This window comes from Oncorhynchus nerka, unplaced genomic scaffold (assembly GCF_034236695.1).
Source record: "Oncorhynchus nerka isolate Pitt River unplaced genomic scaffold, Oner_Uvic_2.0 unplaced_scaffold_985, whole genome shotgun sequence".
Classification (NCBI taxonomy): Eukaryota; Metazoa; Chordata; class Actinopteri; order Salmoniformes; family Salmonidae; genus Oncorhynchus; species Oncorhynchus nerka.
The window spans coordinates 126876-140935 of NW_027040309.1; the positions used below are offsets into that span (position 1 = coordinate 126876).

General features: G+C 43.0%; 1 protein-coding gene across 1 annotated transcript; it reads left to right on the forward strand.

Moving 5' to 3' along the window:
• The first annotated feature begins 2409 nt into the window (after positions 1-2409).
• Positions 2410-12031, forward strand: LOC135570318 (NLR family CARD domain-containing protein 3-like). The gene is made up of 9 exons (XM_065016442.1): positions 2410-3177; positions 3441-3525; positions 3655-3883; positions 4256-6053; positions 6340-6513; positions 8070-8243; positions 8644-8817; positions 9922-9968; positions 10354-12031. The coding sequence occupies exons 1-9, from the start codon at positions 3110-3112 to the stop codon at positions 10884-10886; spliced, it is 3282 nt and encodes a 1093-aa protein (XP_064872514.1). The 5' UTR covers positions 2410-3109; the 3' UTR covers positions 10887-12031.
• Positions 12032-14060: the final 2029 nt, after the last annotated feature.

The window sequence follows — 14060 nt, forward strand, 5'->3', positions numbered from 1 at the left end:
GGTCTGTGGAGGTACTGCAGGGGTTCTCAATCCGGGGTCTGTGGAGGTACTGCAGGGGTTCTCAATCCGGGGTCTGTGGAGGTACTGCAGGGGTTCTCAATCCGGGGTCTGTGGAGGTACTGCAGGGGTTCTCAATCCGGGGTCTGTGGAGGTACTGCAGGGGTTCCACGGCACCCTGACTGTACTCATTGCAATGTTAGACATTTGATAGAATTTTCACATGACACGACCACTTTGCCTATTCTGAATTATTACCTAATATAATAGAATGCATCTTTTTGACAATATAACCGTTATATCAACACTTCCGTTTAACAACTCTAAATATCTTTGGCATAGTAGGCAAAGTCCCTTCCAATAATGTTGCAACAATGTTCATATTCATCAAACACATATTACACCATAGATGCCTTCAATTGCCCCATTTATATCCAATTTATATCCATGCCCAGTTTATAGCCACGCCCAGTTTATAGCCACGCCCAGTTTATAGCCACGCCCAGTTTGGATTATTATTTAACAACATGATGTTGTGCTCCAAAGGGAGAACTTGAAATAACATGATGTAGATAATTAAATAACAACATGATGTTGTGCTCCAAAGGGAGAACTTGAAATAACATGATGTAGATAATTAAATAACAACATGATGTTGTGCTCCAAAGGGAGAACTTGAAATAACATGATGTAGATAATTAAATAACAACATGATGTAGATAATTAAATCAGAAGAAAAACGTGTTTATTATTATACACTCTTAGAACAGAAGGTTCCTTCTAGAACCAAAAAGGCTTCTATCACTTCCTTAATATATGGAACCACTAAAACATTATATATATTTTGGTTCAGTGAAGAAGAACCTCTGGAGTTCTGATCAACGGAAGGTTAATGTTTAGAGGATGTGAATCAAGCAGCCTTCCAGTCATCAGATCACTTCTGGTGAAGGTTAATGTTTAGAGGATGTGAATCAAGCAGCCTTCCAGTCATCAGATCACTTCTGGTGTTTTTTTTCTGGCCTGGGATTTGAACCAGACACCTTTTGGCCACAGCACCAACTCCTTATCCGCTGGGTGAAAACCTGAGGTCATCTGCCAAAATGTAGACAAATTGCTGTGCAGACATACATGGTATGACTTATAATTATTATACATAAATCATTGCCAAAAGCACAAGACATACTGTTGCATGTAGATCTATATTATTAATGGATTGATCATATAGAAATATAAAACATTATTTTAACTACTCAAAGCAATTACATGTGGAGCAGGAACCACTGACTCACTGCATTATTCTATAGTATTATCAAGACACCTGCTGTTAACTCTTAACTACTTAGGACACCTGCTGTTAACTCTTAACTACTTAGGACACCTGCTGTTAACTCTTAACTACTTAGGACACCTGCTGTTAACTCTTAACTACTTAGGACAGCTCACCAGGTATCTGCCGACTAGGTGGGACTAGAGACTTCATGCATAGTTACCCACCCACTTATACCCATAAGTGTAAAATGTCTTTATTCTCAGCACTTATACGACCAATGTTCTACTCTGAGACACTGTGTGATCATGGTCCCATGTTTGATCTCAACATATTGTGATAAAAAAAAACGTAGAATGTTTGTTAAACATAATAATAAAAAATGAATATTACCAATGTAACCCACTGTAAAGACTGGGTTTAGTTGATTGTGTTGCACTGCTCATGTCCGAGTTCTGGAACTGTCCGCGTCCCCGTACAGAACTGTCCGCGTCCCCGTACAGAACTGTCCGCGTCCGTCGTTCGTTGTGGAGCCAAGGATATTGTCCGGTTACGCGCAGAGTGGACTGAGGTGATCTTGGGGAATAACGACGCAGTTGTTACACTGTTGAGACACCGAAGTTTATTGTTCAATTTGCTTTTTTCTTTACGGTGAGGGACAGTATGAGTGTAGCCAGATCCTTTTCACTCTCTATCCTTGTTTCAATTTGTGTTTCACCGGATTCATCATCGAGACGAGGGACAGACGAACGACCTGCGAGCTAGTCGGTACAGCTCGGTAAGCTAGCTAGCTACTCTACCAGCAGCATCCTAGTTATCCTAGCTAGTCGGTACAGCTCGGTAAGTTAGTTAGCTACTCTACCAGCAGCATCCTAGTTATCCTAGCTAGTCGGTACAGCTCGGTAAGCTAGCTAGCTACTCTACCAGCAGCATCCTAGTTATCCTAGCTAGTCGGTACAGCTCGGTAATCTAGCTAGCTACTCTACCAGCAGCATCCTAGTTATCCTAGCTAGTCGGTACAGCTCGGTAAGCTAGCTAGCTACTCTACCAGCAGCATCCTAGTTATCCTAGCTAGTCGGTACAGCTCGGTAAGCTAGCTAGCTACTCTACCAGCAGCATCCTAGTTATCCTAGCTAGTCGGTACAGCTCGGTAATCTAGCTAGCTACTCTACCAGCAGCATCCTAGTTACCATAGCTACCACTACATCATCACCGGCTCCCCGGTTGTTTCTTCCACCTGTTAAATCCCGGTGAGGCTTCTCCCTCTCTCGTTGACGGATGCTGGCTACCTCTGTCCGGTTCTCCTCTCTTCACTAGATGGATGGTAACTTTAGTGTTTAAACCCTCTGTGTCCAAGGACCGAACTTTTGAATATTATTTTCAGGGCGCCTCAATAGCAGGTATTGAACCCCAGGTAAATAATCACTAGTCAGAACCTCAACCTCAGTTTACATTCATTATAAAAATTATCTTAATATCTGATATTGTGAGTAAACAACCTCGAGAGTGCGTCTTCCAGCCCTCCAATAAATTACATCATTCAACCCTCCCGGTTAGTAAATTTGCCTCAACATCCCCCGGAGAAGGCAGAGTAACGACACCAGCCTTTTAGCGGGGCTGACAGACTGACTACAACGCTCGCGTCGCTAAATGAATTTCGTCATTTAAAATGACACACTGCTCATGCCATTAACTAACGTCTGGAAGTCAGTTCTATTTGTGAAACTCTTCTTATGTTTCCCCATCTGAGCTCAGAGTAGATGAGAGATGTAATGTTTGTCTCTGTTGTGTTGAAGCCCAATCAAGCAGGAGAGACCAGCCTCCCCTGTTCCCAGCTGTGTGTCCATGAAGAGTGACCGGTCTATGGGTCCTCCTCTAACCTTTAGAGAGGGAGACTTTTCTACTGAACAAAGGTAAGAAGAACTCATGGGTCATGGTCAGTGAGTTAAACAACACTGTCTATAGTCATTTCTCCTCTCCCATTTTCCCATTTATTGTTGTTGTTTTCATAATCCACAGGCTAATCCTTTTGTCCATTTTCATAGTCCTAAAACAATATTAAACAAACACAACATTTCCTCCCCGTGTGTGTGTGTGTGTGTGTGTGTGTGTGTGTGCATGTGTGTGTGTGTGTACTCCCTGGATGAGGAGATGTAATCTCATGTTTTGTCCACAGAAACCAACAGGGGAGATCAGAGTCAGAGATTCTCAGTGGTCAGTCTTCCCAGAGTCATCAAACAGAGCTGGCCTCCATATTCAGTGTATGTGGTCCTGTTATGTACATTTGTTTTTGTTTACCTCAAGTAAAGTTGATCTGTCAATCATTCATTAATGTGTTAATGAGAAAGCATTTAGTCTCTTGCTTAACTTATTTACTTTACTTATTTCAGATGCTTGAACAGAAAATAATGACATTTGTGAAGAACGAGCTGAAGATATTCAAGAGGATTCTTAGTCCAGAACTCCCAGAAGGCTTTGAGAGTCAGAAGCAGGATAAGGAAGTGGTGGATGCTGAAGATGAGAAGCAGGAGAGCAGTGCCAGAGAGGGGGCTCTGAAGATCACACTGCACATCCTGAGGAAAATGAACCAGAAGGAGCTTGCTGACACACTGGAGAAATGTAAGATCTGTCTGCCTCATGTTGAATACTGTTTTATAACATTTAAAAGCTGTAGCTAAAGTACAGCTAAAGTAGCTGTGTAACTCAATGATATTGTAGCAGCCTTAACACAACACCTAGTGACCTCATCAAGTAGCAGCAGGGATGTGTTGTGGTGATTCATTTAGAGAGAGAGAACATTAATAATACCATCAATAATACCAATAATAATATAATCAGTCACACCAGTCTGTAATGCATTATGAAAACATTTACACATTTATACAGTCAGTTTAGAGAATACATTATTATAATTTACAACTTTATAACAGTCCTACAATACTGTAGACATTAAAACAGACGTAATATTAATATCCTCTGTGTTATTTCTTCATTCAGATGAGCTTGCTGTGATTTGCCAACGTGAACTCAAATCTAATCTAAAGAAGAAGTTTCAATGTGTATTTGAGGGGATCGCTAAACAAGGAAACCCAACACTTCTCAATAAGATCTACACAGAGCTCTACATCACAGAGGGTGGAACAGGAGAGGTCAATAATGAACATGAGCTGAGACAGATTGAGACAACAACCAGGAAACAAGCAAGACCAGAGACTGCAATCAAATGTAACGACATCTTCAAACCCTTAACTGGACAAGACAAACTTATCAGAACTGTGCTGACAAAGGGAGTCGCTGGCATTGGAAAAACAGTCTCTGTGCAGAAGTTCATTCTGGACTGGGCTGAAGGAAAAGCAAATCAGGATGTCCAATTTGTATTTTCATTCCCTTTTCGGGAGCTGAATTTGATGAAAGGGGACAAACACACTTTCATTGAACTTCTTAATCACTTCTCAATGGAAACCAAACAATCAAGAATCTCCAACTACAACAAGTACAAAGTTCTGTTCATCTTTGATGGTCTGGATGAGTGCCGACTGCCCCTAGACTTCCAGAAGAACAAGATCTGTTGGGACGTCACAGAGTCAACCTCAGTGGATGTTCTGCTGACAAATCTCATCAAGGGAAATCTGCTTCCCTCTGCTCTCCTCTGGATAACTACCCGACCTGCAGCAGCCAATAAGATCCCTTCAGGGTGTGTTGACCAGGTGACAGAGGTACGAGGGTTCAATGACCCACAGAAGGAGGAGTACTTCAGGAAGAGATTCAGTGATGAGGACCTGGCCAGCAGAATCATCTCACACATAAAGACATCAAGGAGCCTCCACATCATGTGCCACATTCCAGTCTTCTGTTGGATTTCTGCAACAGTCCTTGAACACATGCTGAAACATAAGAGAGAAGAGATGCCCAAGACTCTGACTGAGATGTACACACACCTTGTGGTGTTTCATACCAAACAGAAGAATGAAAAGTATCTTGGGAAAGAAGAGACAGGTCCACACTGGAATAAAGAGAGCATTCTGTCACTGGGAAAACTGGCTTTTCAACAGCTTGTGAATGGCAATCTGATTTTCTATGAAGAAGACCTGAAAGAGGCTGGCATTGATGTTAATGAAGCCTCAGTGTACTCAGGATTGTGCACACAGCTCTTTAAAGAGGAATGTGGGCTGTACCAGGACAAGGTGTACTGCTTTGTTCATCTGAGCATTCAGGAGTTTCTGGCTGCTGTATATGTGTTCCTCTCATTCATCAACAACAATGAGAATCTAATGGACAAACTGCAAACAACGTCCAGGAACTTTTCTGTGAGGATCAAACAAAGGCGTAAAGTTACTTTCTACAAGAGTGCTGTGGATAAAGCCTTACAAAGTGAGACGGGAAACCTGGACCTTTTCCTCCGCTTCCTTCTGGGCCTCTCACTGGAGTCCAATCAGAAGCACTTACGAGGTCTACTGACAAAGACCAGAAGCAGCTCACAGAGCCATGAAGACACAGTCGAGTACATCAAGGAGAAGATCAGGGAGAATCCCTCTCCAGAGAGGAGCATCAATCTGTTCCACTGTCTGAATGAACTGAATGACCATTCTCTAGTGGAGGAGATCCAAAGCTTCCTGAACTCAGGAAGTCTCTCAAAACCCAACCTGTCCCCTGCACAGTGGTCAGCTCTGGTCTTTGTGTTGCTGACTTCAGAAAAGGAGCTGGATGTGTTTGACCTGAAGAAATACTCCAGATCAGAGGAAGGTCTTCTGAGGCTGCTGCCAGTGGTCAAAGCCTCCAGAGCTGTTCTGTGAGTAAATAAAATGACATATAAGAACTAATCATCAGGAAGAAATGTTCAGTTTAGAGAAAATTATGTATTATAATATGTATAATATATATTTTTTTAAAACATATTGAATATATTCATTGATTTTCACATTAGTATAACAAAATGACCATACAATTCTAGGAGATGGAAGATGAATCTATATGTTGTTTTGGATAATTAACCAAATGCATCTACCATTGTCCTTCTACACTACTGGTGTTAAATTAACAGTGTGTTTGTGAAGTCATGATGATCTCTTTGTCAGGCTGTCAGGCTGTGGAGTCACAGAGGAAGGCTGTGCTTCTCTGGTCTCAGCTCTGGAGTCAAACCCCTCACACCTGAGAGAGCTGGACCTGAGTAACAATGACCTGAAGGATTCAGGAGTGAAGCTGCTCTCTGCTGGACTGGGGAATCCCCACTGTAAACTGGAGACTCTGAGGTCAGTATTATCAGATATGAAAGCACTTTATGTATGTAGTTCTCCCATTTGAAAAGTCGTAATTATTCGGTTATATTCACTTATAGTGTATTAAAGTAGTCATACGTTTAGTATTTGGTCCCATATTCCATGCCTGCAGTGATTACATCAAGCTTGTGATTCTACTAACTTGTTGAATTAATTAGCAGTTTGTCTTGGTTGTGTTTTGGATGTTTTTCCTAATAGAAACTGAATGGTGAATAATGTCCTGTCATTTTGGAGTCACTTCACTTGTATTGTCAGTAAGAATAGAAGATGTTTCTGAACACTTCTACATTCATGTGGATGCTACTATGATGATGAATCATCAGGAATTAATCGAGAATAATGATGAATGAGAAAGTTACAGAGGCACAAAGATCAGACCCCCTCTGTTATTGGTAATGGTGAGAGGTTAGCATGTTTTGTTGTAGTCTCTGTTATTGGTAATGGTGAGAGGTTAGTATGTTTTGTTGTAGCCTCTGTTATTGGTAATGGTGAGAGGTTAGCATGTTTTGTTGTAGCCTCTGTTATTGGTAATGGTGAGAGGTTAGCATGTTTTGTTGTAGCCTCTGTTATTGGTAATGGTGAGAGGTTAGCATGTTTTGTTGTAGCCTCTGTTATTGGTAATGGTGAGAGGTTAGTATGTTTTGTTGTAGCCTCTGTTATTGGTAATGACGAGAGGTTAGTATGTTTTGTTGTAGCCTCTGTTATTGGTAATGGTGAGAGGTTAGCATGTTTTGTTGTAGCCTCTGTTATTGGTAATGGTGAGAGGTTAGCATGTTTTGTTGTAGCCTCTGTTATTGGTAATGGTGAGAGGTTAGCATGTTTTGTTGTAGCCTCTGTTATTGGTAATGGTGAGAGGTTAGCATGTTTTGTTGTAGCCTCTGTTATTGGTAATGGTGAGAGGTTAGCATGTTTTGTTGTGGCCTCTGTTATTGGTAATGGTGAGAGGTTAGCATGTTTTGTTGTCTGTTCTGTTATTGGTAATGGTGAGAGGTTAGCATGTTTTGTTGTAGCCTCTGTTATTGGTAATGGTGAGAGGTTAGCATGTTTTGTTGTAGCCTCTGTTATTGGTAATGGTGAGAATTAGCATGTTTTGTTGTAGCCTCTGTTATTGGTAATGGTGAGAGGTTAGCATGTTTTGTTGTAGCCTCTGTTATTGGTAATGGTGAGAATTAGCATGTTTTGTTGTAGCCTCTTTAACTTTCTCACTCATTATTATTCATGATTCATTCATGATCTTTTAAACTCACAGGCTTGATGTCTCATTGTGCTCGAGGAATATGGGACCAGATAAACTTTTGTCTAATCACTTTAAGTGTCAGAATAGTTATGACTTCTTCAAAAGGGGGGACTAGATACATTAAATTAATATTATTATTAAAATATCCTGTCTGTCACCTCATATGAAACATTTGATCTGAAATCCAAAATGCTGGAGTATAGAGACACATTTATTTACAGTGTAAGCAGGGAAAGCTAAGTGAAATATTTTAATACAACCTGTCTGTCATTGTATTTCTTCTGTGTTTCAGACTCACTGTCTGTAAACTCACAGACACATCCTGTAAAGTGTTGGCCTCAGTTCTCAGTTCAAACCCCTCACACCTGAGAGAGCTGGACCTGAGTAACAATGACCTGAAGGGTTCAGGAGTGAAGCTGCTCTCTGCTGGACTGGAGAATCCCCACTGTAAACTGGAGACTCTGAGGTCAGTATTCCTGTAGTTGGTCAACAAGTGATAACTGTTCACCAGATCCACATGTGTTTACCAGACACACATAGTCCACACCATATGTGTTTGGACAGTGAAGCTTACAGTTTTAAATGTGGTGCTTTGCTAAATCTGATTCCTCACTGTCTGTCTTCTGACTGATACTGCTTTTTAAACTGGTCTGGTCAGTCTACTATAATATTTGTACTATACATGTTTCTATCTGCAGGCAATACTTTGATCATTTGTTATTTTTTATGATGATACACTATTTTATGAATAGATATGGAAGGTTTCAGGACACTGATATATCTGAATATGTTGAAAACATTTACTGCCACTATTTTCACCACCAAAGAATATCAGTGTGATTTTAATATGATTTGACTCTTTGCAGGCTGTCAGGCTGTCTAGTCACAGAGGAAGGCTGTGCTTCTCTGGTCTCAGCTCTGAGGTCAAACCCCTCACACCTGAGAGAGCTGGACCTGAGCTACAATCACCCAGGAGACTCAGGAGTCAGACTGCTCTCTGCTGGACTGGAGGATCCACACTGCAGACTGGAGAAACTCAAGTATGTAGAGGGTTTATGTCAATGTTCATATCAGACATGTTGACTTATCAGGCTAGTTAAGACAAACATTCTTACCACCACTTGGACAAAGTTATATGCTGACTGTGTGTGTGTGTGTGTGTGAGAGATCTGGGACCATATGGCCAATTTTTCAGAGGAGAAAATTGGTAATTTAAGTGCTGTGTGTGTGTGTGTGTGTGTGTGTGTGAGTTCAGTGTGTGTGTAAATCTCTCAATGACACACACTCTGGACACACACACTCTGGACACACACACACACTGGACACTCACACACTGGACACACACAAGACTCACACACACACAAACACTCACAAACACTCACACACAAACACACACTGGACACACACACACTGGACAAACACACATTGGACACACATACACACACAGGACACACACACACACTGGACACTCACACACTGGACACACACAAGACTCACACACACACACAAACACACACACAAACAAACACACACACACACACTGGACAAACACACATTGGACACACATACACACACTGGACACACACACACACTGGACACTCACACACTGGACACACACAAGACTCACACACACACAAACACTCACACAAACACTCACACACAAACACACACTGGACACACACACACTGGACAAACACACATTGGACACACATACACACACTGGACACACACAGACACACACTGGACACACACACACACTGACACAATCACATACTGGACTCACACACACACACAGTACACACACACACACACACACCCTACACACACACACACAGGACAAACACATACAAGCACTGGACACACACACACACTGACACAATCACATACTGGACACACACACACACACAGTACACACACACACACACACACACCCTACACACACACACACAGGACAAACACATACAAGCACTGGACACACACACACACTGACACAATCACATACTGGACACACACACACAGATTGATATATGCTATATTTGTATTTGTGTGTGTGTGTGTGTGTGTGTGTGTGTGTGTGTGTGTGTGTGTGTGTGAGTTCAGGTGTATCCCTCAATGACTGTCTGTTCTTCTGCTTACCGCTACAGTGTGGAACATGGTGGAGAGAACAGAATGAAACCTGGGCTTAGAAAATGTGAGTGTTGACTGCTGTGAAGAATATGACTAAGAATAAGTCTTAATTCAAGTTAAGTCAAAGTCAAAGACCAACATCATTACTGACTTGGTCATATTAAATATCAGCTGTAGTTCTCCAGAAGCAGAAATCAGGGACACCAAAGTTTACAAAGTTGTTTTGAAAATGTGTGTGTTTGTGTGTGTGTGTGTGTAATTAATAGGAAAAGGTGTGTTTTATATTACCATACAGTATAACATATGATCATTCAACAAGTCTCATGTTACCTTCACTTCTCCTTTTGATACCTAGAAACATCTACATTAAATGAATTAGTGAAAAGTGAGTTAACATTCTAATGTGAATGATGATGATTTCTAATATTGTGTCTGGTTTCATCCATCAGATGTCTGTGATCTCACACTGGACCCAAACACAGTAGACAGACACCTCTCTCTGTCTGAGGAGAACAGAAAGGTGACATGGAGGACAGAGGAGCAGCCGTATCCTGATCACCCAGAGAGATTTGAGGGCTGTGGACAGGTGCTGTGTAGAGAGGGTCTGACTGGGCGCTGTTACTGGGAGGCAGAGTGGAGTGGGAGAATGGGGGCTGGTATAGGAGTGACATATAAAGGAATCAGCAGGAGAGGAAGGGTTGATGACTGTTGTCTTGGATGCAATGACAAGTCCTGGAGTCTGTTCTGCTCTGACAACATTTACATTGCCAGGCACAATAATAATCCCACTACCATAGACGTCCCCTCCTCCAGCTCCCACAGAGTAGGAGTGTATCTGGACTGGCCAGCCGGCACTCTGTCCTTCTATAGAGCCTCCTCTGACACACTGACCCACCTGATCACATTCACCTCCACATTCACTGAGCCCCTCTATCCAGGGTTTGGGGTTGATTATGTTGACTCCTCAGTGTCCCTGAAATAATAACCACACACACACACACACACACACACACACACACTGGACACATACACACACACACACACACACTGAACACACACACACACACTAGACACACACACACACACTGGACAAACACACACACACACAATTGGACACAGACACACACACACTGGACAAACACACACACACACACACTGGACTCACAAACAAACACACACATACTGGACAAAAACACACACACACACTGTACAAACACAAACACACACACACACACTGGACAAACACACAAACACACACACACACTGGACAAACACACAAACACACACACACTGGACAAACAAAAATAGACACACACGCTGGACACAGACACACACACACTGGACAAACACACAAACACACACACACTGGACAAACAAAAATACACACACACACTGGACAAACACACACAAACACACACACACACACACACACTGGACAAACAAAAACACACACACACGCTGGATACAAACACACAAACACACTGAACACACACACACACGCTAGCCACACACACACACACACACTGGACACACACACACAATTGGACACACACACACACACTGGACAAACAAACACACTGGACTCACAAACACACACACACACACACACACACACACTGGACAAAAACACACACACTGAACACACACACACACACACGCTGGACACACACACACTGAACACACACACACACACACTGGACAAACAAAAATACACACACACACACACGCTGGACACAGACACACACACACACTGAACACACACACACACACGCTAGACACACACACACACACTGGACACACACACACACACACTGAACACACACACACACACACACTGGACAAACACACACACACACTGGACAAACAAACACACACACACACACACACCTGGACAAACAATTAACGCACACACACACACACACATTGGACACACACACTGGACACACATACATGTGCGTCTTCCTATAATTGTGACCCAGGACCTCTTACAATAACATGTATTTTATGTTGAATAACAAATTGTACAATTATATACAATTATATCTGGACATACGCTTCATAGTTGTACAAGTATACAAGGATATATTGTACTTTTCATAATAAAACAGACTTGAAACAAGAAAAGGCTTGTTAATTGTGAAAACAGTTTGTATATTGATTTTACGTTTCCTCTGTCAGGTTGATGTTAACCTGTGACTGGTTGAAACATGAAACAAATATGAACTGAAATACAAAACAATTAAATATGTGTTGCTATAGCAACAGAGTGTTGTGATGCAGGGTTACTATAGCAACATAGTGTTGTGATGCAGGGTCACTATAGTAACAGAGTGTTGTAATGTAGGTTCACTATAGCAACATAGTGTTGTGATGCAGGGTCACTATAGCAACGTAGTGTTGTAATGTAGGTTCACTATAGCAACAGAGTGTTGTGATGCAGGGTCACTATAGTAACAGAGTGTTGTAATGTAGGTTCACTATAGCAACATAGTGTTGTGATGCAGGGTCACTATAGTAACAGAGTGTTGTAATGTAGGTTCACTATAGCAACATAGTGTTGTGATGGAGGGTCACACACAGTCTTTGCTCTCTCTATGCTCTCTGCTCTCCTCTCTGTTCTCTGCCCTCTCTCTCTCTGCCCTCTCTGTTCTCTCTCTCTGCCCTCTCCTCTCTCTCCCTCTCTCTCCCTCTCTGCTCTCTCACTCTTTTCTCTCTGCTCTGCTCTCTCTTTTCTCTGCTCTTTCGGCTCTCTCTTCTCTGTTCACTCTCTGCTCTCTCTTCTGCTCTCTGTGCTCTCTCTCTGCTCTCTCTCTCTGGTCTTTCTCTCTGCCCTCTCTGCTCTCTCTCTTTGCTCTCTGCTCTCTCTCTCTCTCCTCTCTCACTCTCTCTTTGCTTTCTCAGCCTGCTCTCTGTTCACTCTCTCTCTCTACCCCCTCTCTCTGCTCTCTCTTCTATCTGTTCTCTGCTTTCTTTCTCCCTCTGCTCTCTGCTCTGCTAGCTCTCTCTGTCCTCTGCTCTCTCTGCCTCTGCTCTCTCTGTTCTCTGCTCTCTCACTCCCTCTACTCTCTCTGCTCTCTCTCTGTTCTTTGCTCTCGCTCTCTCTTTCTCCCTTTGCTCTATCTGCTCTCTGCTATCTCTCTGTTCTCTGCTCTCTCTCTCTCCCTCTGCTCCCTCTGCTCTCTCTACTCTCTGCTCTGCTGCTCTCTATTTTATCTGCTCTCTCTGCTCTCTGCTCTTCCTCTCTGCTCTCTCTGCTCTCTCTCTTTCTCTGCCCTCTCTCTGCCCTCTAAGCTCTCTCTCTCTTCTCACTCTCTCTGCTCTCCGCTCTCTCTCTGCTCTCTGCTCGCTCTCTCTCTGCTCTCTCTCGTTCCCTCTGCTCTCTCTCTCTCTGCTCTCTCTCTTTTCTCTTTCCCTATTTGGTCTCTTCTCTCTCTCTCTGCTCTCTTCTCTCTCCCTCTGCCCTCTCTATTTGCTCTCTCTGCTCTCTCACTTTTCTCTGCTCTCTCTGCTCTCTGCTCTCTCTCTGCTCTCGCTCTTTCTGCTCTCATTATCTGCTGTCTCTCTCTGCTCCCTCTCTCTCTGCTCTCTGCTGTCTCTTCTCTCTGTTCTCTGCTCTCTCTGTTCTCTGCTCTCTCTCCCTCTGCTCTCTCTGTTCTCTGCTCTCTCTCCCTCTGCTCTGTCTTCTCTCTCTGCCCTTTGTTCTCTCTGCTCTCTGCTCTGTCTTCTCTCTCTGCCCTTTGTTCTCTCTGCTCTCTGCTCTGCTGCTCTCTCTACCCGCTCTCTCTGCTCTCTCACTCTCTATTATCTCTGCTCTCTCTGATCTATCTCTCTCTCTCTCTCTCTAATGCTCTGTGCCCTCTCTCAGCCTTCTCTCTGCTCTCGCTCTCTGCTCTCTCAGCCTGCTTTCTGCCTGCTTTCTGCTCTCTCTGCTCTCTCTCTGCTCTCTCTCTCTTTTCCCCGCTCTCTTCTCTCTCTCACACACACTCTCTGCTCTCTCGCTTTTCTCTGCTCTCTCTCTTTCTGCTCTCGTTATCTTCTCTCTCTCTCTGCTCTCCTCTCTGTTCTCTGCTCTCTCTCTCCCTCTGCTCTGTCTGATCTCTCTGTTCTCTGCTCTCTCACTTCCTCTGCTTTCTCTGCTCTCTCTTCTCTATGTTCT